Raw genomic sequence first — 24,819 nt, 5'->3', positions numbered from 1 at the left:
AAGGTGCTTCAACAAAGCATTGCTCAAAAGCTGTAAAATACTTATGTACATGTGGTTTTTTTTTCATTTTTTATTTTTAATAAATTGCAAAGATTTCAAAACAAATTTAATTCATGTTGTAGATATGGGGTATTGTTTGTAGAATGTTGAGGAAAAAAAATAACTTAATCCATTTTGGAATAAGGCTGTAAGATAACAAAATGTGGCAAAAAGTTAAGTGCTGTGAATACTTTCTGGGTGCACTGTACTTAGCAAAGAGGCCTTGGTTGTTGTTACAGGATTAAATAACATCCATGGAATATGGCATAAGAGCTATTATTACTGACTGTAAGCCATTGTTGGGATTATTGCAAAATAATGGCCCTATGTCCTGAACAGTTTCACCATGGAAACTTTGTTGGACTGCCAAATACATCATTATCATGGAAAAGAGATTGTGTGCCCTCATCCTTGTAGAGTCCTGAATTGGATATTCTTTCAATGTCAAAAGTTAGAATATGGATAAATAAATATATTGTGCACATGAAAGTACTTGCTGGTAGATTTCTATGGTTGTCTAAAATAGATGCAGTGGTTGGCAAAAGGGTAAAGACCTGTGTTCCACTGCAATCTATACATCATGTTCAAACCAAGGTCTAATCATAGGCAATAACTAAGTCCCAACTGCATATACACTGCTCAAAAAAATTAAAGGAACACTTTTTATTCAGAGTATAGCATCAAGTCTGTTAAACTCCTAGGATATTGATCTGGTCAGTTAACCGTTTCAATACCGTGCAATTTTACACCTTCCTGCCCAGGCCATTTTTCAGGTTTCAGCGCTCTCACACTTTGAATGACAATTGCGCGGTCATACAACACTGTACCCAAACTAAAATGTTATCATTTTCTTCACACAACTAGAGCTTTCTTTTGGTGGTATTTAATCACCGCTGGGGTTTTTATTTTTTGCTAAATTAACAAAAAAAGACCAAAAATTTTGAAAAAAAAACACATTTTTCTTTGTTTCTGTTATAAAAGTTTACAAATAAATAATTGTTCTTCATAAATTTAGGCCGAGATGTATTCTGCTACATGTCTTTGGTGAAAATAACCCAAATTAGGATGTATTTTTTAGTTTGTAGGAAGGTTATAGAGTTCACAAACTATGGTATAGATCTGAATATTGATCAATCCTGAAGTACTGACAGCCAATCTAAATTCTTGAGGTCCAAGAATGTCAGAACAGTACAGATATCCCACAAATGACCCCTTTTTCCAGAGTAGACAGTCCGACGTACTTCATAAGAGGCATGGCGAGTTTTTTGAAGTTGTATTTTTTTGTCATAATTTTTCGGAAAATGAAAAAATTAAAAAAATTATTTTCACTATTTTTTTTTTTACATACTGTCACCAGTGCAGTATAGCGTCATCATATAACTGGCATGGCGGTTAACAGGGACACTGACTGGTGACAGTATGAAAAAAAAAAAAATATATATTTTTTTAATTTTTTTAAATTTTTTTATTATATTTAATTTTTTATTACATTTTTTTTTATTTTTTTTAAGATTTTTTTTTCATATTTTACTATGACCAAAGTAGTTTAATGTTACCATAGTAACATTGTACTACTTTGGGGAAGTGATCAGTATTTTTTTTTTTTTACACAATTTGCTTATAGCAAATAATTACTTTGCTATAAGCAAGCATTTACCTGAATGAAATCGATTCATTCAGCTTTTTTTTTTTTTTGTGCTTAGCTGTGATTTGGTCACAGCTAATCACATGACATGTGCATGTGATTAGCTGTGACCATTCACAGCTAGGCACTAGCCATTCATTGTATACAACTGTCATGTGACCTGCTGTGATTGGTCATAGCAGGTCACATGGTACCAGCAAAGGGAGCCGGTACTCGGATCTCTCATCGGCCGTGTCCGAGGTGCTCGGCCAGTGACAGATCGCACTGCTGCGCCGCTCTGCATTAGCGCAAACTGCGCATGTGCGGGAGCACGCCAAATGGCGTGCACCCGGAGTGAAGAGACACATCTGAAGCCACCAAATGGCCATTGGCCGGGCGGCTAATGGTTAAGTATCAGAGGGGGTTGGTAATCAGCTTCAGCTGCTTTGGTGTTAATGAAATTAACAAAAGGTGCATTGGATGGCCAATAATGAGATGACCCCCAAATCAGGATTGGTTTTACAGGTGGAGCACACTGACATTTTTTCCCTACTTATCTTTTCTGACTGTTTTTCACTAGTTTTGCATTTGGCTAAGTTCAGTGTCACTACTGGTAATGGGAGGTGATACCTGGACCCTACAGAGTTTGTATTTGCCATTGAACCACAGAATTGGCAGGTCTGCCACTTGTGCCCTGTGCTTTTCACAGATGAGAGCAGGTTCACCCGGAGCACATGTGATAGATGTGAAACGTTCTGGAGAAGCCATGGAGAATGTTATGCTGCCTGTAACATCATTCAGCATGACCGTTTTGGTGGTGGGTCAGTGATGAACTGGGGAGGCATATCCATGGAGGGACGCACAGACCTCTACAGCCTATACAATGGCACCCTGGCTGCCATTAGGTACTGGGATGAAATCTTTGGATTGACCCATTGTCAGACCCTACACTGGTGCAGTGGGGCCTGGGTTCCTCCTGATGTACGACAATGCCCAGCCTCATGTGGTGAGAGTATGCAGGCAGTTCCTGGAGGATGAAGGAATTGATACCACTGAATGGTCCCCACATTTGCCTAACCTAAATCCAATAGAACACCTCTAGGATATCCTGTTTCGGTCCATCCGACGCCACCAGGTTGTACCTCAGACTGTCCAGGAGATGCCCTGGTCCAGATCTGGGAGGAAATACCCCAGGACACCATCCGTCGTCTCATTGGGAGCATGTCCCGACATTGTCAGGCATACATACAGGCATGCAGGGGCCATACAAACTACTGAGTACCCTTCTGAGTTGCTGCAATGAAATTTCAGAAAAATGGACTAGCCTGCTGCATCATTTCTTCACTTTCATTTTCGGGGTCTTTGAATTCAGTCCTCTGTAGGTTGATCATTTTCATTTCCATCAAATGATGGGGCATCTTTACGCTCTGAACACATTACCCAGTCCATATCAGTATAGATATGCAGAATGATACATTTTTCCTTATTGAGATCTGATGTGTTTTCAAAGTGTTACTTTAACAGTGTAGATTTTACAAGCCATTCTTGTTTGTTGGTAGTGGTCACGATACATCTACTTAGGAACACAGCTGATTTAACTAGTTTATGTAACTAAAGATTATAAAAATTGACAGGGGAATAAATAAAACTGAGACTGAACATAAAACTTCTGCCTTTTAATAAGCTTCCAAATGGATTAAATTACTTTACAGAATAACTAGAAAACTAACTTAAGATAAATCAAGGTTGTTGTTTTTTCAGATGTATTTTTACCAAATTATTAAATGTCTTTATTGAGTAAATATGACAATAAGAAACACTTGGGATGCACAGTAGATTTACATAAAACATGATGATATGGGCAGCAAAGTAGCTAAATGGTTAGCACTTGTGAATAGCAGCACTAGGGTCCGGATCCCAACCATTACACCACCTGCCTGGAGTTTGCATGTTCTCTCAGAGTGGGTTTCCTCTGGGTACTCCGGTACCTTGCACACTCCAAAGACATGCTGGTAGGTTAATTAGATTTTGTCTAAGTTAGCCCTAGTATGTGTATGTTTGAATGTGAGTTAGGGACCTTAGATTGTTCACTCCTTTAAGGCAGGGACTGATGGTAATGTACAATATATATGTAAAGCACTGTGTAAATTGATGGTGCTACATAAGTACCTGTAATAAATAAAAATTATATGAAATGACCAAGATAAAAAAAACAAATACAGCTAAAATAGAATATCATGCAGACAATGATTTAGTACCTTTCATTGTAGGTGTTGTACGTGACACTTTTTTCTTCTGATGTGGGGACATTGATAATGTGGACTGTAAGAAGAGACAGGAGGTATTCTTACTGTCACATATCACTTTGACAGTGGTAGCCCAAAACAGAATATAGAATAAACACGTAGCATACATAGATGGCATTCTTCCTCTCCACCAAAAGGCTAAATTCCAAAAATAAGATATGATCCAATACGTCTTATGCGGTCCTTTAGATTTCTGTTTAAAAATCTGTTACAGTTCAGTTTTCATCACTTGTAAACTAGCATTACCACACACCTTACGTAAGTATGGTAAATGTAAAACTACTCAAACACACAGCAAAGTTAGTAAGTCAAACGGTGCGTTGCTAAAGTTGGGTGCTAGTAATTTACGGCCCTCAGTTAAAAATGCTTTTTTTTTTGTTAAAATAATTTATCATTGCCCTTATTCTAAAAAAAACCAAAACAATTACATGGATGTACAGCTACCTGTTTCTGGTAGGCAACAGCATTGTCTCCTGTACAGATCTTCTGTCTCTCATCATCCTACAGGGGGTGGCAGCATAAACACATCTGCCACAGCCTGCTAGTCAATAAAATAAAGTGCAGCTGATCTCTGTCTTTTAGATCTACCTAAGTTGCCATTGGCTTGAACCTTGCTAAGCGTGCTTATTCTTCCTAACCAGAACAATACCATGCACAGTCAGAATGGTCAGACCTTGGAATAGACAGGCATCAGACAGCAAGTGAAGTCATAAAACAGAGTTGCAAGTAGATGGGTAGAAAATGGATTTGGAGGCTGCTTAAAAAATTATATGTGAATCATATTTAAAGGGACAGCCCTTTTAAAACTCATATCTTGGCTTTGGGAAGATGCATGATTGAAACCAGCCACCAACTTATATATTTCATGGGAAAAAAAAACATAACAAAATCTCTGCTCCAATGACCAGCATCAACCAATTACCAAAACCGAAGGGTTGACCCTTTAATTCTTTATAATATTATTAGTATTATTATTAGCATTATATTTGCAATATTTTGCAGTATACAATTAGCCAAAGAAGCCAAATTGGTAAGCCTAAAATTAGAAATATCATTGAATAATGGACTGAGTTTTTTCAATAACATTGACTTCCATATTTGATTGTATTGGAAAGTCGCACTCAAAAACATAATTTGTTGAATGATTTTCATACAAGAAAAAATATTTGTGCCAAGTATTTGAAATGTAAATACTGTAAGGGTCAGTTTCCAGGATGCCACAAATACACTGGGCACTAACAGGACTATAGTGATTATTATATATCCCTTTATTTTAATTACCAGTATAATAAGAATTTCGTTGTACACCAGAAGTACCTTTTTAATATGGAAACTCAAGTGATGATGTGAAAAGTAGTGCAAGCCCTGGCATCAAACCAGACATCACATGAATGATCAGCTTTGCCTTAATCAACAATCCCGGCAATCCTTAACAGACAGGTTCAATAAGGGAACCGGCACTCATTGCTACAGGCTTCTGAATATGCCCCAATTTATCTACTTGGAAAGTTAAAGGTATTTGAAACATGTTAATTATATTCTGACATCTCATTTCTTGACCAGTGGGAGGAAGCTGTTGGAAATTCATAAGCTATTGTGCTGATATATTAGGATAATACCACTTTTCAGCTTGCAGAAGAGTAATTCTCTTGGGCACTTTCCTAGTGTTAAAATCTAAATCTCAGAAGCACGTAAATCAGTAAACTGTCATTTTATCCTGCACAGAATACAAATCACTCCATGCACTGTTATCCTCTAGGGTGAAGTCGCTAGGCTGCAGGTTTTTCTGCCAGTTATGATATATTGGTTTCATGCAGTACTATAGCACGTAGCAATTTTATTCCATGTAATGTCATGTGACAGACTTAGGGAATACACCTTAGGGGTTAATAATTCCTTAGAGCCCACAGTCGTGACTTACATAGATAAACAAGCATTTTGCTGAATTTTGTCCTAAAAGGTATTAAAGGGAAATCTGCTCTAAACTTGAAGGCCATTATGAAGATGGTCATGTGTGTGGCAAGGCACCACTAAGGACAGGTCCATTGTGTGTGCATTTTTAATGAAAGAGTGATAATACTCTGGTAGAGGCCGACCCTGAAGTTTGTTGCTGTCGTTGGAGGAGGGAATATGGTCAGTAAACAATAACTTTGGGTTTTAAGATTGCCCTGGGCCCTTAGATACGTAACTTGGCTACTGCATGAAAGACAGTGAGTGACTTCAGAAAATGCTGCTTGTAGGAAGTATGCAAGAAAAAGGGGATTAAAGTATCCCTAAGTCATTCATCCTAAGGGTAATGTTAAGATGACCCTTAGGGTTTTATTTACTAAAGCTGGAGGGTGCAAAATCAGGCTCACTTCTGCATATAAACCAATTAGCTTTTAACCTCAGCTTGTTCAATTAAGCTTTGGCAATAAAACATGGGAGCTGATTGGTTTTTATGTAGAAGTGAGTCTATTTCTGCACTCTCCAGCTTTAGGAAATAAACCCTTAGTGACCCTACTGTAAATGTCATTTTAGTTATTGCCACTTTTATCCTCAACACTATTGTTCACTCATACCTTTTGTAAAGGATTTGGGGTCCGTTCTTCATCGATTTCTGTTAATGAAATAAATAAAAGGGTCATTAAAATATATCTTCTATATGTTAATACAGACATTAGAATAGTTACATTTAAAACCTGAAATGTTTTGGTGTCGATAATTTTGGTATAATTAGAGAGCAAATGATTGTGTTAGTTGCCCGCAGTAGGCCGGCATTGATAACGACTGGGAAAAAGGTGCTGTATACCCTTGCTGATAAACAAGTATAACAGTAAATAACACAGCATTCTGGGTTACTGGTTTATAGGTGACAATGAGATTTCCACTAATTTAGAGGTCAAATGAAGACAAGCTCTTCTAAGGGTCATTGCCAAAAAACAAATTTCCATGTGTTTGGATATTTATTTATGTATGGATAATCTTTAAGAAGGACTTTAGACTGATGTGAGGTTAAAGTGAGTATGTACTGTATGTAGTTCCAGAACATCCCCCTCAAAAGTAATGGGGAGGCAGGTAAAGCTGACTCCCCCCGGGTGGATCATACCTATGACACATTCAAACATTGAGATATATGAGCACGTGAGCTCTACTGTGTGATGGAAGGCAGTGTCTAAAGTTTAAAAGGGCATATCAGCAAAAACCTTTATACACCTATCATGTTTAGGTGTTCCAATAAATAAGTCTCCTCAGTGTATACAATGTCCTCCTTTAGCATTAAATCTTTTGCAGCTCTCCCTCATACCATGTATAAGGGAATGCAGGTAACCTCAAATGACAAGAGAACAACAAAGAGAAGAGTACAGATTAATGCAATTAATCACTTTATTTGAATGTTTAAAATGGAATAAAAATAATCCACTCACATGTTTTAACTAAATAGGGTGCCTATAACAGCATCAAACCTGATCCACTGGTAGACTGACCAGAGCTGCAACGTGTCACAGGAAGCTTTTGCGCTCACTCACAGTGCTGTGCAGATAAACCGGGGAAAGTAGCTGTACTCACTCCCAGATAGACTGGGGAAAGTAGCTATACTTGCTCCCAGTGTCAGCCTGCTGGACGTCCAGAGTTTGTATAGGAAAGTGGAAACAAAATGTTTCCAGAGCATGTTCCTCTTTCTCAAGTCTCTTGAGAGACTTGAAAAAGGGGGACAAAACTCCGAAATGCATTATTGTCATGTAAACCCGCCACAGCTATCCAGGAAGTGCCTTGTGAGCAACCACAGCCACTTATACTGACAGTTCGTCTACAAACTCTGCAAATCCAGCATACTAATGCTGGGAGCAAGTGCAACTCCTTTCCCCAGTCTATCAGCACAGCACTGTGAGCAAGAGGAGAAGCTAGGCTACCAGTGGATCAAGTTTGAGGCTGTTACAGGCATATGATTCATTTTGAACATGTGAGTAGATTATAGAAACTGTTTCCCAAATTGAGCAATACTGTTTTTCCCTCAAGGGACTGTACAATACTGTACAGCTGTTATCCTGCTTTAAGGATCATTATTGAGCAGGAGTAAAGCCACCATAGATGGAGAGATTTTCTTTCCTGCAACCAAGGGTTTCAGGAAAGAAAATCACTTGATTCCCTTATCAACACAGTCAGTGTCGATGGGGGAATTCCTTCCATGGAGCTATTGTGTTTGCCCACCGGGAGAACACAGTGATTACTGCTACTGCCTATAATAGCTGCTGGGAATAATCACATGTAAAGTCAGAGAGGCTGGTTGTACCCAAATTGATCGATCGATCAACTTGGGGACTTTAAGTCTGCCCATACATGGTTCAAATCTAGGCCTTTCCCTGTTGAACCGGCCAAGGTTCAACCTGTTTATAGCCAGCTTAAGGTTTCAAAAAAATTACCAGCTGTAATAATGTACGGTAATGATTTGCCACATCCCACCAGCACTGGTTGAAACTGTTAACTGATTATGTCCAGAAAAGCTACAAATCTGTGTATTTGGCACTGCCCAACTAAAGTTTTTTTTTTCCATGGAAAAAAACCCTCTTTTTAACTAAATACTACTAACATTGTGTGTCATTGCAATGACAGCATGGGCGGGGACTAGTAGATTCAGTGAAAAACTCAAACTCAAATATGGCTGTTTAATGCTTTGGCTTAGGAAAACTGCAATGCAGAACACTTTAGGACTGGTGTTGGCTTGGTTTACTGCATTCAATGTGCATTTCAAAGGCAAGTCAAACACAAGTCAGAATATTGACAGTTTTTAAGCTGTGTGTGACCTGCTTTGTCCTGCAGGAAGTCCTATTGAGATGCACTGCAGACAGCAGGTCAAATGTAACTTTTTTCTGCATTTTGCATTTAAATTTGAGCAGTGCTGCATTCAGATGTAAAAGGCAGTGCTTGAGAACACCCATCAACACAAGCTCTTACAATTAACATTACTTGTACTATGTTGCCAGCAAACATCAACTGCCAAATACACTGTGTTCAGGTGTAACTATCCCTATTACAATGTAAAACAATGCTGTAATAAAATACTCAATATAGATTCAATATTTGTAGAGAATATCTAATAGAAAATTTACTATACAAGTACAAATGCACATGCAACAGTTTGAATGAGACCATTTTGACAGAACATCGCTATAAACAATCAGCGCTGGAGCAGTTGGTTTGAGCTAGATCTAAGGATATCAGACTGCGATTAATCTAATCCCTTTATAGGAGAAATCCCACTTTTCACTGAATACAAAGCTCCATCTGTAGCAGTAAGATGCCAAGTATATTAAGCCCATCACAACAACAGAGGCATCAAGACTTAGGGGAACATCAGTCTATCAAAGAGAACAGCATGATGTGCCAGTGCAAAGAAGATCTTATGTACAGTACATCCACTGGTGGACAGCAAAAACAGTTTTTATTATAATAGCAGTACTTTTAAAAGTTATATTACAGATCAAAGAAAAGTGTCATGAGAAAAATGTGTGGGCTGACATTGCTGACCTTCCTAAAGCTTTAGCTGCCTGGCTATCACACTGGTCTTCTGATATCAGGATTTTCAGAGTTTCTAGAACAACCAAGGTAAAACTCTTGCATGCTGGTTCCAGGTTAGGATTAGTATTGTAGGCAAGCAAGTGGAACTTTATTGAGGTCAGCAGTAGCAACCCACTTATTTCTAACATGACAGGTTTCCTTGTCATAAATGAAGTGGCCAAATTATGATTTGAGCTGTCAGAATCATGTTACCAGAATGGAAAATCCATAATCCGTAAGCATACCTACTTTTCCAAATAGAGACAGTAATATGTCACCATAAATTTAATAAACATCTAAAAACCCCTCTAGGATAGTCTAAACAAGTACCAAATCAATTTATTATCTTTTATATAAGCCTCATGAGGTAAATAAAAACGTTCTTTACCTTCTCTGACTGATACCAATTCTCCTTCAAATAGAATTCTAGGATAAACCTAGCTAGAGTTAAAACTGTCCCCTCCCACCATCCTAACACCCATGCTGATTAACTTGTGTAAGAAAGATGTGTATACTTACCTATTTTGGGCTCACTCTATCCGGTCACATAATCCCCTGTGTCAGTCAGTGGCAGAAGAGAGCACTCAAAAGTGACTATTAAAGCTTGAATTGGTGACATCACCCCAAGGCTCTAATGGCCCATGTGTTGTTGATGCTCCCTCCTCTCCCCTGCAGCAGCTGCTGACTAAAACAGGGGAGCCAAGTATCATGACCGGATCAGAGCGGTCTGAGAATCAGTAAGTATATATATCATCCTTACACAGGTTAGTTGGCATAGGCGTTGGGGGGGGGGGGGCATTTTTAAGATGTGATAGGTAATCATATGTGAGCAAATATGCTGTAGCAACAGCTGGCTGACACATGTGACCAAACTGAAGTGGCCTGAAAATAGGTAAGCATATAAATCTTTCATACACAGGTTAGTTAGCATATGTGTTAGGAAAGGGGAGGGGACAGTTTTTAGGCAAGTTAGGTGTAAGCTGGAATTCTACTTTAAGAAGAGCCTGAAATACTCAAAAACACCAGCGGCAGCTACAGGAATCTGAACACATTCTCAAAGTAAGAAAATATATTTCAACAATACTAATACAGCATTTTGAGTAAGTAATTAAAGCTCTTCATTAATACTTAATATGACTTTAGTGCTCCTTTAAGCACAGTTGTGGTGTTTTCTGAATAGTATTAGTAGGCCACTTGTTGTAAGGAATACCTCTTCAATAGTACTTGTTGTGCACTGTCAAATAAAAGTTTTTTTTCTAAGAGGTTTTGTTGTGTGCTCTCTAGGGAGGAATTGTCTGGTTAGCTATGAGTTTATTTTCTTAGTAACTGATAATGAATATGACGGTAATCTGCTGTAATAAAAAGATGTTATTGTTTTGTGTTTTGGAAGGTTAATACATATGGAGCTAAAAACACTTGTCACCCCATAAAAGTCTGCAATGGTAGTACTAGCCAAAGATGTAATTTAAAACATTGTTTCATTCTGAAGTTCAACACTACAATCTTGTTTTTTACAAACATCTTACATTTGATCATCTTAATTTTTTTAAGTCTGGTATGTACAGTAAAAAGGCCACAGGTGCAATGCAGATGACAGCCAAATTTGATTGGCTGCCTTCCCGTAAAGGCCCAGCAATTAGTCATGATTAGGTCTCAGCATAACTTGCCGTTACTTGCTGAAGGCTGCAAGACATGCAGGTGCAATGTCATTAGGCCAGCTCTCCATCTCATGTGTATTTCTGACATTTGGTACTATCAATGTTAGCTACTTATAGTCAATATGATATACCAGTTGATTTCGTGTAACTGGCAGAAAGGTGGGAAATATTTTCTGATTGAGGTAAAAAAAAAGGAGAATAAAATGGTTGAAATATTTTGGTGGAGAAAGCAGAAAGCTCATCATGCTACGACTTTTTCCCTTGCTGCATAATTAGAATGAATTGCTGTAAACTATGAAGATGAACCAAAACAACTGCAGCCAGATAAAGAGAACAAGACAACATAGGTCAGGCAAGGTTGCTCGTCTGGCTTGGCCCATGATTTTTTATGCTGTTCATTGCTGAGTACCTGAACAACTGCTAAAGTGATATGTTTGTAAGTACCAGTTGCACTGCATAAAGGCATCGTAAGTCTTACGTGCTTTGTCAGATTTATGTTTATCTAATACAGATTTGTGCCTTAAGCATCAAATTATTATGTGAAACCAGATTGGCTTGCAGACAAGGCTATAATTGCCAATCAAGATACCTATCTATTGATCAATGCAAACATTTTTAATACCTTAGAGTAATGCCTATGAATTGTGTTGGCCTTGGACCCTTTGTTTCTTGGGTAATTTTACAATAAAGCATCGTTGCCCAGATGCCAGGAGCATGAGACATTGATGTCATTTCTCTAGGCCCAAGGAACAGAGTCACAAGATATTAGATTGCTTAAAGAAGATAAGAACTTGTTTGTGGGATTAAAAGTGTTTATGACATCTAGAAATGTTAGATTAGACTGCTTAAATTAGATAAGAACTTGTTTGTTCAATTAAAGATGTCTACTTGCTTGAGAAGTTCGAAATCTTTAAGTTTAGGGTAGATAAGAAGAAATCTTTAAGTTTAGGGTAGATAAGAAACTGATTTGAAGCAAAAGTGTGATATTCTTAGATAAATTTTTTTTTTCAGTGTAGTGGCTGGGCATGAATCTGTTATCTTCATGGAACCTTTCTGCGAGCTCCTCCTAGAGTGGGTGTGGTGCCTGCCCACTTCAGGAAAGCTGGCAGAAAAAGGGTTTAAGCGGAATCAATTGGGAGCAGCCTTCCTATGCGGTGGAGACGAGGACGCTCTGACACTGGGACTCTTGCCAAGGCTATATGGGGTCACCGATTGGTCGCACTTACGGCTTCTCCACGACCCCCTTTGCATTATGGTTCCGATGGGGTCTGTTTCTTCCCATCTTCCCATAACTTTGGTAATGTATTAATTCTATGCTTTGACGCTGTCAAAAGATGTGTCTATTTCATGCTGTAATGCTCACATAATTATTGGTATGTGTTATTATGCAGATTGTGATGACTATAAGATATATCCTCCTGTGTGTCGGGTGATAATAAAAGTGGAGGTTTTGACAGTGCAAGAATATTGCAGTTGGATTCTGTTATTTCTTGGAGTGCTGAGTGAATGCTATGATGTGCCAGGGCAAGTGTGCATTTGGTAGAGGGTCTTTCACATGCTTAGAATAATTAATGGTGTAAATTCTGGTTGAAAGTACCTGTGTGTGTGACTATGTGTGTATATGACTTGCATTACACTTAGGTGTCTTGATACGTGTGCCTTTCTCCTATACTGTCTTAGTGCCTTAGTTGTTAGTTGTGGACAATCTGTATTTTTAACACTGGTATAGCTCAGTCAAAATTAAAAAATAAAGTCTATGTATTTCTTAAAGCGGACCCACCATTAAATCCACTGTGCATCCATCTATGTATGTTGATTCCAAAACAAAGTAATTTGCTTAATCAAAGCTTTCTTCTGTTATTCACATTAAAATGTTTTCAACTTCTAGTTGATTGAGGCACTGATGACATAGCCAAGCCTGACCACTGCCCCCTGGGAAGGTTCCATCACAAGTGCCTTCCAGGAATCTCTTGTCTGTAAAATGGCAGATTTCGTAAGATCGCTACTTTCTTTTTCTTCTCGGATGATGTTTACTGTTATTACTTACACATTGGGAAGGCTTCAGAAATGTAAATCTTGTGTTGCTCATGTTATCAAATCAATAGCAATGTGTAAACAATACACTATTGCACATGTGGGAGATCTGGCATCAATGTCATTGGTGGGCCAGTGTGGAAAAAAAAAGCCAGCCACTGTTGACGTCAGCTTTCAAAATGGCAACATGGTTTCTTGAAAGGGGGTGCAAAGTAGCATGTGGAATAGGTAAAAAACCAAGACATGAGGCAAGCAAAAACTGTTTATATGCTTTAGTTCACACCTTGTAATCTGTAATGCTCGTGAATCCATCAAAAGAGGATTGCTTAAACAAGGAACTTCTCTTATTTTCTTCTCTAAGGTCTGTTAAATATGTAAGGTGTCTGGGAGGACGTCATATGATATCCTCCCAGAACGAGAGAACCACCTTGCGCCCGTCATATTACTATATGGCGGGCGGGAGGTGGTTAATATGGGTTTGGATTTTTCCAAATTCTAACCGTTATGCTGGTCATTCACAGTTTGAATTTTGGGAAATTCCTGCTTAATTTGTTGAACTGTGGGATAAGCAGACATTTAGATTTACTAAAACTGGAGCACTTACAATCTGGTGCAGCTGTGCATGGTAGCCAATCAGCTTCTAACTTCAGCTTGTTCAGTTAAGCTTTGACAATAAGGCTCCATGTACACGGGATGTTTGTAAAACACTTCTGAATGATGGAAACTGACTGCTAGAAAACGTAGGTTAACAAATATCTGTTAGCTGCGTTTGCATACCGCATTTATGCGCGTTTGCATTTAGAAGCGTTTTTTTAAGATAACCTCAGGAGACCTTCCCAAATGCCCAGAATGCACTGAAAAACAGTACAAAATTAACTATTTCAGACATTTTGAGAGCAATAGAAATTGTGTGAAGTGTTCTTGCCTCCACCAGTGGTCTACAGCTGGAGTGGGCAGAGTAACTGGGTGGAGTGGGCGGAGTAACTGTTGTGTGGCTGGAGTAACTGTGAAAAGGTTGGACTGGGCAGAGTAACTTTATGGAGTGGGCAGAGTAACTGTGTGAAGTGTTTGGAGTGAGTAAAGATAGTAAACATTACACTAACCAAGTGATTGATCAAATTTAAAAAGTGCACGTGGCAAGCTTGATAGAGTGAGAAATGCATTGCAACTTTTATTTTTCAGCTCACACTCTAGCTTTTGTCACTTTGCTGCCTGCTCACACACCTGGGTTCCTATGGCAACTCACTCTACAGCAAGGGCAGAGAAGAGCGGTTAAAAACAAACTGCTCCAACTTGCTCACTTCACTGGCGGTTGCCATCTTCAATCCTACACTGAAGAGCTTTATATTGTGAGAATCACAAGACACACACCTACATTTTGATGCATAGTATGTCTCTGAAATATTAAAAATGAAGGCACAGTCGCAGTTTAGAAATTGCCCTTCAAATTTGAGGTGGCTAGAGTGCAGTTTCAATGAATGTCAATGGGCGGCGTGAGTTGCAAACAATTGGTCATATTTAGAGATGAGCGAAGTATTCAAAAATTCGATTCGGCTGATTCGGCGAATTCGAGGAATAAATTTGATTCGATGCGAATATATTCGCTGCGAATTTAACTTATAAAAGGGTGTTTCTAGGCTTCAGAGAGCCTTCATATTAGTGCAGAACACTGTACCTTTAATTTAAATGCCCTTGGAGTCTGCTGGGGAAGAGAAATAATACTGTCAGTCAGTATGACATGCAGATGAGTGCCGTCGATCTTAGAATCACCGCACACTTCACTCATTTGGGCAGTCACGGGGCCAAAACCAGAGTGTGGAGCCACAGTGTGGCGGTGGAGGCAGCAGCAATGGGAGGCCATACAGCACCCTATGACAAAAATGGAACCCACCAGCAGTGTGAGGAGACCTGAAAGTGGCACATGGCAGAGTGTGGCGATGGAGACAGCAGCAATGGGAGGCCGTACAGGGACCCATGACACACTCTGGACCTGGCAGCAGCATTAGGAGGCGGTACAGGGGCCCATGGCAGATTACGGGCCTGGCAGCAGCAATGGGAGGCCCGTAATCTGCCAGCACCCTATGACAAAATGGAACACACCAGCAGTGTGAGGAGACCTGAAAGTGGCACATGGCAGAGTGTGGCGATGGAGACAGCAGCAATGGGAGGCCGTACAGGGACCCATGACACACTCTGGACCTGGCAGCAGCATGAGGAGGCGGTACGGGGGCCCATGGCAGATTACGGGCCTGGCAGCAGCAATGGGAGGCCCGTAATCTGCCAGCACCCTATGACAAAAAATGGAACACACCAGCAGTGTGAGGAGACCTGAAAGTGGCACATGTTTGGTGCATGATTCATGGCGGATTTAGTCAGTTGTGTCAGGAACTGGTGGTTTGAAATCCAGACTAATCCACGCCTGATTCATTTTCACAAACGTGAGTCTCTCCACACTTTGGGTGGACAGTCGTGTCCTCCGCGGAGTTACAATACCTCCTGCCGCACTAAACACGCGCTCCGATGCCACGCTACTGGCCGGGCATGACAGCCTTTCAAGGGCAAATTCAGCTAGTTGGGGCCAAAGGTCAAGTTTCGTTGCCCAGTAGTCAAGGGGATTGTCTACCTCGGTTGGCAGGGTGCTGTCCAAGTAGGCCCAAGCCTGTTGTTTGAGGTCCTGCTCCAGGTCCACCTGATGCTGCTGCTGCTGCGGCTGGTTAGTAGTTTCCTCACTGCGCTGGTGAAGAAAGCTACTCATCATCGACTGCAGACTGAGGCAGCCGCTGCTGGTGGAGCTGCCACTGCTCCTACCACCCCACCCCTCCCCTGCTGCCATGGCAGCGGAACGCGAGCGCACAGGGCCCACAGTGTCTGAGGATGGACGTTGGTGCAGAAAGGCAGAGACCAACTGACTACATAGGTGGTTTTTATAGTACGTTATTTTGGCCTCCCTCTCAGCAGGTGTGAAAAAGGCCACCATTTTTGAACGGTAGCGAGGGTCCAACAAGGTGTACAGCCAAAAGTCATCCCTCTGTCTGATGGTTATTATTCGGCTGTCGCTACGCAAGCAACCGAGCATGCTATGGGCCATTTGTGCCAAGGAATGCGAGGGACTCCCTGCCTCCATCTCCACAGCATACTGCCACGGTGCGTCTGGGTCCTCTGTCTCCTCCTCCTCTACCAGATGCTCCTGCTCCTCCACTCCTGTCCGCTGAGTGGAAAAACCACCCATTTCACTCAATAATTCCTGAGCACCAATGTCCTCCTCTACCTCCTCCTCTTCTTCCTGTCCTGCCCCCACAGGGGTCATGTGGCGTTGAGATCTGTGCGCCACGTCTACCGCACCCTGACCAGCCATTGTTAACAGCATTTGTTCCAGGACGTGCAACAGAGGAATGACGTCGTTCATCCCATAGTCCTGCCGACTCACGAATAGCATGGCCTCCTCAAAGGGCCTGAGCAAGCGGCAGGTGTCATGCATGAACTGCCAATGGCTGACATCTAAGCGACACAGGGGAGTACCTTTATCCGCTTGTAACATCAGGAATCTGTGATGGCCTTTCGCTGTTCGTAAAGGCGGTCTAACATATGTAGGGTTGAATTCCACCTTGTTGCAACGTCACAGCATGAGGAGTCGGTACGGGGGACCATGGCAGATTACGGGCCTGGCAGCAGCAATGGGAGGCCCGTAATCTGCCAGCACCCTATGAAAAAATGGAACACACCAGCAGTGTGAGGAGACCTGAAAGTGGCACATGGCAGAGTGTGGCGATGGAGACAGCAGCAATGGGAGGCCGTACAGGGACCCATGAGAGACTCTGGACCTGGCAGCAGCATGAGGAGGCGGTACAGGGGCCCATGGCAGATTACGGGCCTGGCAGCAGCAATGGGAGGCCCGTAATCTGCCAGCACCCTATGACAAAAAATGGAACACACCAGCAGTGTGAGGAGACCTGAAAGTGGCACATGGCAGAGTGTGGCGATGGAGACAGCAGCAATGGGAGGCCGTACAGGGACCCATGAGAGACTATGGACCTGGCAGCAGCATGAGGAGGCGGTACGGGGGCCCATGGCAGATTACGGGCCTGGCAGCAGCAATGGGAGGCCCGTAATCTGCCAGCACCCTATGACAAAATGGAACACACCAGCAGTGTGAGGAGACCTGAAAGTGGCACATGGCAGAGTGTGGCGATGGAGACAGCAGCAATGGGAGGCCGTACAGGGACCCATGAGAGACTCTGGACCTGGCAGCAGCATGAGGAGGCGGTACAGGGGCCCATGGCAGATTACGGGCCTGGCAGCAGCAATGGGTGGCCCGTAATATGCCAGCACCCTATGACAAAAAATGGAACACACCAGCAGTGTGAGGAGACCTGAAAGTGGCACATGGCAGAGTGTGGCGATGGAGACAGCAGCAATGGGAGGCCGTACAGGGACCCATGAGAGACTCTGGACCTGGCAGCAGCATGAGGAGGTGGTACTGGGGCCCATGGCAGATTACGGGCCTGGCAGCAGCAATGGGAGGCCCGTAATCTGCCAGCACCCTATGACAAAAAATGGAACACACCAGCAGTGTGAGGAGACCTGAAAGTGGCACATGGCAGAGTGTGGCGATGGAGACAGCAGCAATGGGAGGCCGTACAGGGACCCATGAGAGACTGTGGACCTGGCAGCAGCATGAGGAGGCGGTACAGGGGCCCATGGCAGATTACGGGCCTGGCAGCAGCAATGGGAGGCCCGTAATCTGCCAGCACCCTATGACAAAATGGAACACACCAGCAGTGTGAGGAGACCTGAAAGTGGCACATGGCAGAGTGTGGCGATGGAGACAGCAGCAATGGGAGGCCGTACAGGGACCCATGAGACACTGTGGACCTGGCAGCAGCATGAAGAGGCGGTACAGGGGCCCATGGCAGATTACAGGCCAGGCAGCAGCAATGGGAGGCCCGTAATCTGCCAGCACCCTATGACAAAAAATGGAACACACCAGCAGTGTGAGGAAACCTGAAAGTGACACATGGCAGAGTGTGGCGATGGAGACAGCAGCAATGGGAGGCCGTACAGGGACCCATGAGACACTGTGGACCTGGCAGCAGCATGAAGAGGCGGTACAGGGGCCCATGGCAGATTACGGGCCTGGCAGCAGCAATGGGAGGCCCGTAATCTGCCAGCACCCTATGACAAAAAATGGAACACACCAGCAGTGTGAGGAGACCTGAAAGTGGCACATGGCAGAGTGTGGCGATGGAGACAGCAGCAATGGGAGGCCGTACAGGGACCCATGAGACACTGTGGACCTGGCAGCAGCATGAGGAGGCGGTACGGGGGCCCATGGCAGATTACGGGCCTAGCAGCAGCAATGGGAGGCCCGTAATCTGCCAGCACCCTATGACAAAATGGAACACACCAGCAGTGTGAGGAGACCTGAAAGTGGCACATGGCAGAGTGTGGCGATGGAGACAGCAGCAATGGGAGGCCGTACAGGGACCCATGAGACACTGTGGACCTGGCAGCAGCATAAGGAGGCGGTACGGGGGCCCATGGCAGATTACGGGCCTAGCAGCATCAATGGGAGGCCCGTAATCTGCCAGCACCCTATGACAAAATGGAACACACCAGCAGTGTGAGGAGACCTGAAAGTGGCACATGGCAGAGTGTGGCGATGGAGACAGCAGCAATGGGAGGCCGTACAGGGACCCATGAGAGACTCTGGACCTGGCAGCAGCATGAGGAGGCGATACTGGGGCCCATGGCAGATTACGGGCCTGGCAGCATCAATGGGAGGCCCGTAATCTGCCAGCACCCTATGACAAAAAATGGAACACACCAGCAGTGTGAGGAGACCTGAAAGTGGCACATGGCAGAGTGTGGCGATGGAGACAGCAGCAATGGGAGGCCGTACAGGGACCCATGAGAGACTGTGGACCTGGCAGCAGCATGAGGAGGCGGTACAGGGGCCCATGGCAGATTACGGGCCTGGCAGCAGCAATGGGAGGCCCGTAATCTGCCAGCACCCTATGACAAAAAATGGAACACACCAGCAGTGTGAGGAGACCTGAAAGTGGCACATGGCAGAGTGTGGCGATGGAGACAGCAGCAATGGGAGGCCGTACAGGGACCCATGAGAGACTGTGGACCTGGCAGCAGCATGAGGAGGCGGTACAGGGGCCCATGGCAGATTACGGGCCTGGCAGCAGCAATGGGAGGCCCGTAATCTGCCAGCACCCTATGACAAAATGGAACACACCAGCAGTGTGAGGAGACCTGAAAGTGGCACATGGCAGAGTGTGGCGATGGAGACAGCAGCAATGGGAGGCCGTACAGGGACCCATGAGACACTGTGGACCTGGCAGCAGCATGAAGAGGCGGTACAGGGGCCCATGGCAGATTACAGGCCTGGCAGCAGCAATGGGAGGCCCGTAATCTGCCAGCACCCTATGACAAAAAATGGAACACACCAGCAGTGTGAGGAGACCTGAAAGTGGCACATGGCAGAGTGTGGCGATGGAGACAGCAGCAATGGGAGGCCGTACAGGGACCCATGAGAGACTGTGGACCTGGCAGCAGCATGAGGAGGCGGTACAGGGGCCCATGGCAGATTATGGGCCTGGCAGCAGCAATGGGAGGCCCGTAATCTGCCAGCACCCTATGACAAAAAATGGAACACACCAGCAGTGTGAGGAGACCTGAAAGTGGCACATGGCAGAGTGTGGCGATGGAGACAGCAGCAATGGGAGGCCGTACAGGGACCCATGAGAGACTCTGGACCTGGCAGCAGCATGAGGAGGCGGTACAGGGGCCCATGGCAGATTACGGGCCTGGCAGCAGCAATGGGAGGCCCGTAATCTGCCAGCACCCTATGACAAAATGGAACACACCAGCAGTGTGAGGAGACCTGAAAGTGGCACATGGCAGAGTGTGGCGATGGAGACAGCAGCAATGGGAGGCCGTACAGGGACCCATGAGACACTGTGGACCTGGCAGCAGCATGAAGAGGCGGTACAGGGGCCCATGGCAGATTACAGGCCTGGCAGCAGCAATGGGAGGCCCGTAATCTGCCAGCACCCTATGACAAAAAATGGAACACTCCAGCAGTGTGAGGAGAACTGAAAGTGGCACATGTTTGGGGCATGATTCATGGCGGATTTAGTCAGTTGTGTCAGGAACTGGTGGTTTGAAATCCAGACTAATCCACGCCTGATTCATTTTCACAAACGTGAGTCTCTCCACACTTTGGGTGGACAGTCGTGTCCTCCGCGGAGTTACAATACCTCCTGCCGCACTAAACACGCGCTCCGATGCCACGCTACTGGCCGGGCATGACAGCCTTTCAAGGGCAAATTCAGCTAGTTGGGGCCAAAGGTCAAGTTTCGTTGCCCAGTAGTCAAGGGGATTGTCTACCTCGGTTGGCAGGGTGCTGTCCAAGTAGGCCCAAGCCTGTTGTTTGAGGTCCTGCTCCAGGTCCACCTGATGCTGCTGCTGCTGCGGCTGGTTAGTAGTTTCCTCACTGCGCTGGTGAAGAAAGCTACTCATCATCGACTGCAGACTGAGGCAGCCGCTGCTGGTGGAGCTGCCACTGCTCCTACCACCCCACCCCTCCCCTGCTGCCATGGCAGCGGAACGCGAGCGCACAGGGCCCACAGTGTCTGAGGATGGACGTTGGTGCAGAAAGGCAGAGACCAACTGACTACATAGGTGGTTTTTATAGTACGTTATTTTGGCCTCCCTCTCAGCAGGTGTGAAAAAGGCCACCATTTTTGAACAGTAGCGAGGGTCCAACAAGGTGGACAGCCAAAAGTCATCCCTCTGTCTGATGGTTATTATTCGGCTGTCGCTACGCAAGCAACCGAGCATGCTATGGGCCATTTGTGCCAAGGAATGCGAGGGACTCCCTGCCTCCATCTCCACAGCATACTGCCACGGTGCGTCTGGGTCCTCTGTCTCCTCCTCCTCCTCCTCTACCAGATGCTCCTGCTCCTCCACTCCTGTCCGCTGAGTGGAAAAACCACCCATTTCACTCAATAATTCCTGAGCACAAATGTCCTCCTCTACCTCCTCCTCTTCTTCCTGTCCTGCCCCCACAGGGGTCATGTGGCGTTGATATCTGTGCGCCACGTCTACCGCACCCTGACCAGCCATTGTTAACAGCATTTGTTCCAGGACGTGCAACAGAGGAATGACGTCGTTCATCCCATAGTCCTGCCGACTCACGAATAGCGTGGCCTCCTCAAAGGGCCTGAGCAAGCGGCAGGTGTCACGTATGAGCTGCCAATGGCTGACATCTAAGTTACACAGGGGAGTACCTTTATCCGCTTGTAACATCAGGAAATCGGTGATGGCCTTTCGCTGTTCGTAAAGGCGGTCTAACATGTGTAGGGTTGAATTCCACCTTGTTGCAACGTCGCAGATCAGGCGATGCTGTGGAATTCCGTTCTGCCGCTGCAGCTCAAGGAGGGTGTGCTTTGCGGTGTAGGAATGGCTGAAATGCATGCAAAGTTTACGTGACATTTTAAGGATGTCTTGCAGTGGGATGGTGGATTTTAGGAACCGCTTGACAACCAGATTGAACACGTGAGCCATGCATGGCGCATGGCACAACCTTCCTTGACGCAGAGCAGACACCATGTTCTTTCCGTTGTCGGTCAATATGGTTCCGATTTTCAGTTTGCGTGGAGACAGCCATCTGTCGATTTCTCTGTTCATTACACTCAGAAGTTCCTCCCCTGTGTGACTACGTTCGCCAAGGCATACCAGGTGCAGCACAGCGTGACACCGTTGCGCCCTGCACATGTGATATGCCGGTCGGGTAATGGGACTTGGCACGGGGGTGGCGGCTGAGGACACGGCGGAAGAAGAGGTGGTAGAGGCGGACATCTTTTGTGGACCAAGGACGTGCAAACGCGAAGGCAAAAGCGGCGTGACCTGTCCAAGTTGCTGGTGCGGCTGTGCCGGCACCACGTTCACCCAGTGGGCCGTAAATGACATGTACTGTCCCTGACCGTAGTTACAGCTCCACACGTCGGCGCTGCCGTGCACTTTGGCAGAGACCGACATGCTCAAAGACTGGCCCACCATCTCTTCTACATGTGAATGCAGGGCTGGCACTGCCTTTTTGGCGAAGAAATGACGGCTTGGCACTCTCCACCGCGGCACGGCACAAGCCATCATTTCTCGGAAAGGTGCTGTCAGGAATGGACTGGCCAGCAATGGTGGGACTCACCTGCCTTTTGATCTGCAGTACCAGGGCTGGCCAGTGGGTGCTCCCAGCAATCAGAGACTCAACTTTGCAGCCAGCTAACACCTGGAACTGATTATGCTGGGGTATTTAAGGGATGGCCAGACCCACAGACTCTGCCTTGGTGTGTGTTTGTCCTGGGCCCTGTATCTGTCCTGCATCCTGCATCCTGTTTCTGTTCCTTTGCTGACCCTCTGTACTACGCTGCTTGCTACCTGTTCTGATCCCTGGCTTGTGACCCTGACCATCCCTCTGCTTGACCCTCTGTACTACGCTGCTTGCTACCTGCTGAACCTGGCCTGTGACCCCGACCATTCTCCGCTTGCTCCCCCTGTACCTACCTGCCCAATTGATATTGACCCGGCCTGCCTGACGACGCTTGCTTGTATGTACTGTTATCTGTGGGTGGTTGGTTTGGTTTGTTTGCACTGTATTATGTTTAGTATTGCACTGCGTTTATGTTTGTATTGTTAGTGTTAATAAATTATATTGTTTATCCCATATCTGAAGTCTGCGTTTCCCTGCGTCAGTCACACATCTCTGGTCATACCTGGGAGCCCTGACATTACACCAAGGAGAATCCTGACCAGAAGTGGCTGCACAGGGAAGCCATCTTGGTTTGTTGATGGGAAGGATGGATCTGGATGAGGTTGAGTATTTATCTCTGCTAGTGTTTGATGACAGGGAGTATGCTTATCAAACTCTGAAGGAGTATCCCCGGGATGAACTGCTAGAATGTATACGGCTCGCTCATGTTCTAGTAGATCAGAGTTCTCTGAGGTGCAGCCTTTGATTGAGGTTTGTGCAGAGTTGGTTTCATCTGGTTCCCCCGAATGCAGGGATGAATTTTTGCCACCATTTAGTGCAGACCAGGTAGAGTCCCTGGTGTGGTTATTAGAGGATGATGTGGGTTACTTTCTGGAGCGTTATTCCACATGTTCACCACAGACACTAAGAGTTTGTATAAACGCAGTGCAGTCATTGACCAGACAGGCTTTGTGTAAGCTCAGCTTTGTTCAACCCCTACTGCAGACATGGACAGACTTGTTGCACCCAGCCTCAGTCAGCTTACAAAAACCCAGTCCTGCTTCTAACTCTTCTCCTGTATTCCCAACAGCTCCTCCAGTTACAGCCCAGTATACTTGGCTATCTACCGCATGTCAGTACCCTGTTCCCACTCGCTGCACCTATCCTGCCTTTAACCCTGTAAAAAAGCCCTCTGTAGCAACTGCTCCCTCTCCTGTTCCATCCTCCAGTTCTTCTCTGTCTCCAGCTGCTCCATTCGTTTGCAGACCTGCGTTTACTTGCAGTGCTCCAGTAGTTAAAACCAGAAAAAAGCGAAAATTCTTTCCAACCAATACCATCCTGCCAGTATCCAAACTGGTGAACCTGCCTTCCGTGGTTCAGCCTGAAGCCTCTACTCGGCCTGAAGCCTCTACTCGGCCTGAAGCCTCTACTCAGCCGGACGCCGGCATTCAGCCTGATGCCTCTACCCAGCATGATGAACTGATCCAGCCTGATGATCCTATTAGGCCAGTTGACTCGATGCCCGCTGTTGATCCAGATGATCCGGTACCTGATCCGGTGCTCGCTGTCGTGCCAATCGACTCAGAGCCCGCTGTCGTACCTGGTGACTCGGTGCCCACTGCCTTGCCAGATGACGCGGTGCCCGCTGGCGAGCCAAATGACCTGATGCCTGGTGACCCAGTGCCCGCTGTCATACCTGGTGACCCGATGCCCGCTGTCGAGCCAGACGATCCAATGCCTGGTGACCCGGTGCCCACTGCCTTGCCAGATGACGCGGTGCCCGCTGGCAAGCCAAATGACCGGATGCCTGGTGACCCGATGCCCGCTGTCCAGTCAGACGATCCAATGTCTGACCCAGTGCCCGCGGTCATACCAGTTGGCACGGGGGACCCCCGCCTGAGGGCCCGAGACCTGTCGCTCCGCCTGGGGGCCGAGACCTGTCACTCCACCTGGGGGTCCGGCGCCTGCCGCTCCGCCTGAGGGCCCGAGACCTGTCGCTCCACCTGGGGGTCCAGCGCCCGCCGCTCCGCCTGAGGGCCCGAGACCTGTCGCTCCACCTGGGGGTCCGGCACCCGCCGCTCCGCCTGAGGGCCCGAGACCTGTCGCTCCACCTGGGGGTCCGGCGCCTGCCGCTCCGCCTGAGGGCCCGAGACCTGTCGCTCCACCTGGGGGTCCAGCGCCCGCCGCTCCGCCTGAGGGCCCGAGACCTGTCGCTCCACCTGGGGGTCCGGCGCCCGCCGCTCCGCCTGAGGGCCCGAGACCTGTCGCACCGCCTGGGGGCCCGATGCCTGTCGCCCCGCCTGGGGGCCCGATGCCTGTCGCCCCTCCTGGGGGCCCGATGCCTGTCGCCCCTCCTGGGGG

At 45.8% G+C, this 24,819-nt stretch overlaps 1 protein-coding gene across 2 annotated transcripts in view; it reads right to left on the bottom strand.

Annotated features, from left to right (window-relative positions):
- PPP1R1A (protein phosphatase 1 regulatory inhibitor subunit 1A) overlaps positions 1–24,819 on the bottom strand; it is a 251,213-nt gene that overhangs the window by 52,805 nt on the left and 173,589 nt on the right. Inside the window, exons 3-4 of one of the 2 annotated variants that reach the window (XM_089691394.1) lie at positions 6,531–6,568; positions 3,922–3,985 (exon numbers count right to left, since the gene is read on the bottom strand). The exons of the other annotated variant lie outside the window; for it this stretch is intronic. Coding sequence (XP_089547520.1) covers positions 3,922–3,985; positions 6,531–6,568 — 102 coding nt within the window. The remainder of the gene's footprint in view (positions 1–3,921; positions 3,986–6,530; positions 6,569–24,819) is intronic. 2 annotated transcript variants of the gene reach the window in all.

Source organism: Staurois parvus, unplaced genomic scaffold, assembly GCF_062004578.1.
Source record: "Staurois parvus isolate SC_StPar_1 unplaced genomic scaffold, SC_StPar_1.0 ptg000562l, whole genome shotgun sequence".
Taxonomy (NCBI): domain Eukaryota; kingdom Metazoa; phylum Chordata; class Amphibia; order Anura; family Ranidae; genus Staurois; species Staurois parvus.
This window is presented reverse-complemented; position numbering and strand designations above follow the sequence as displayed.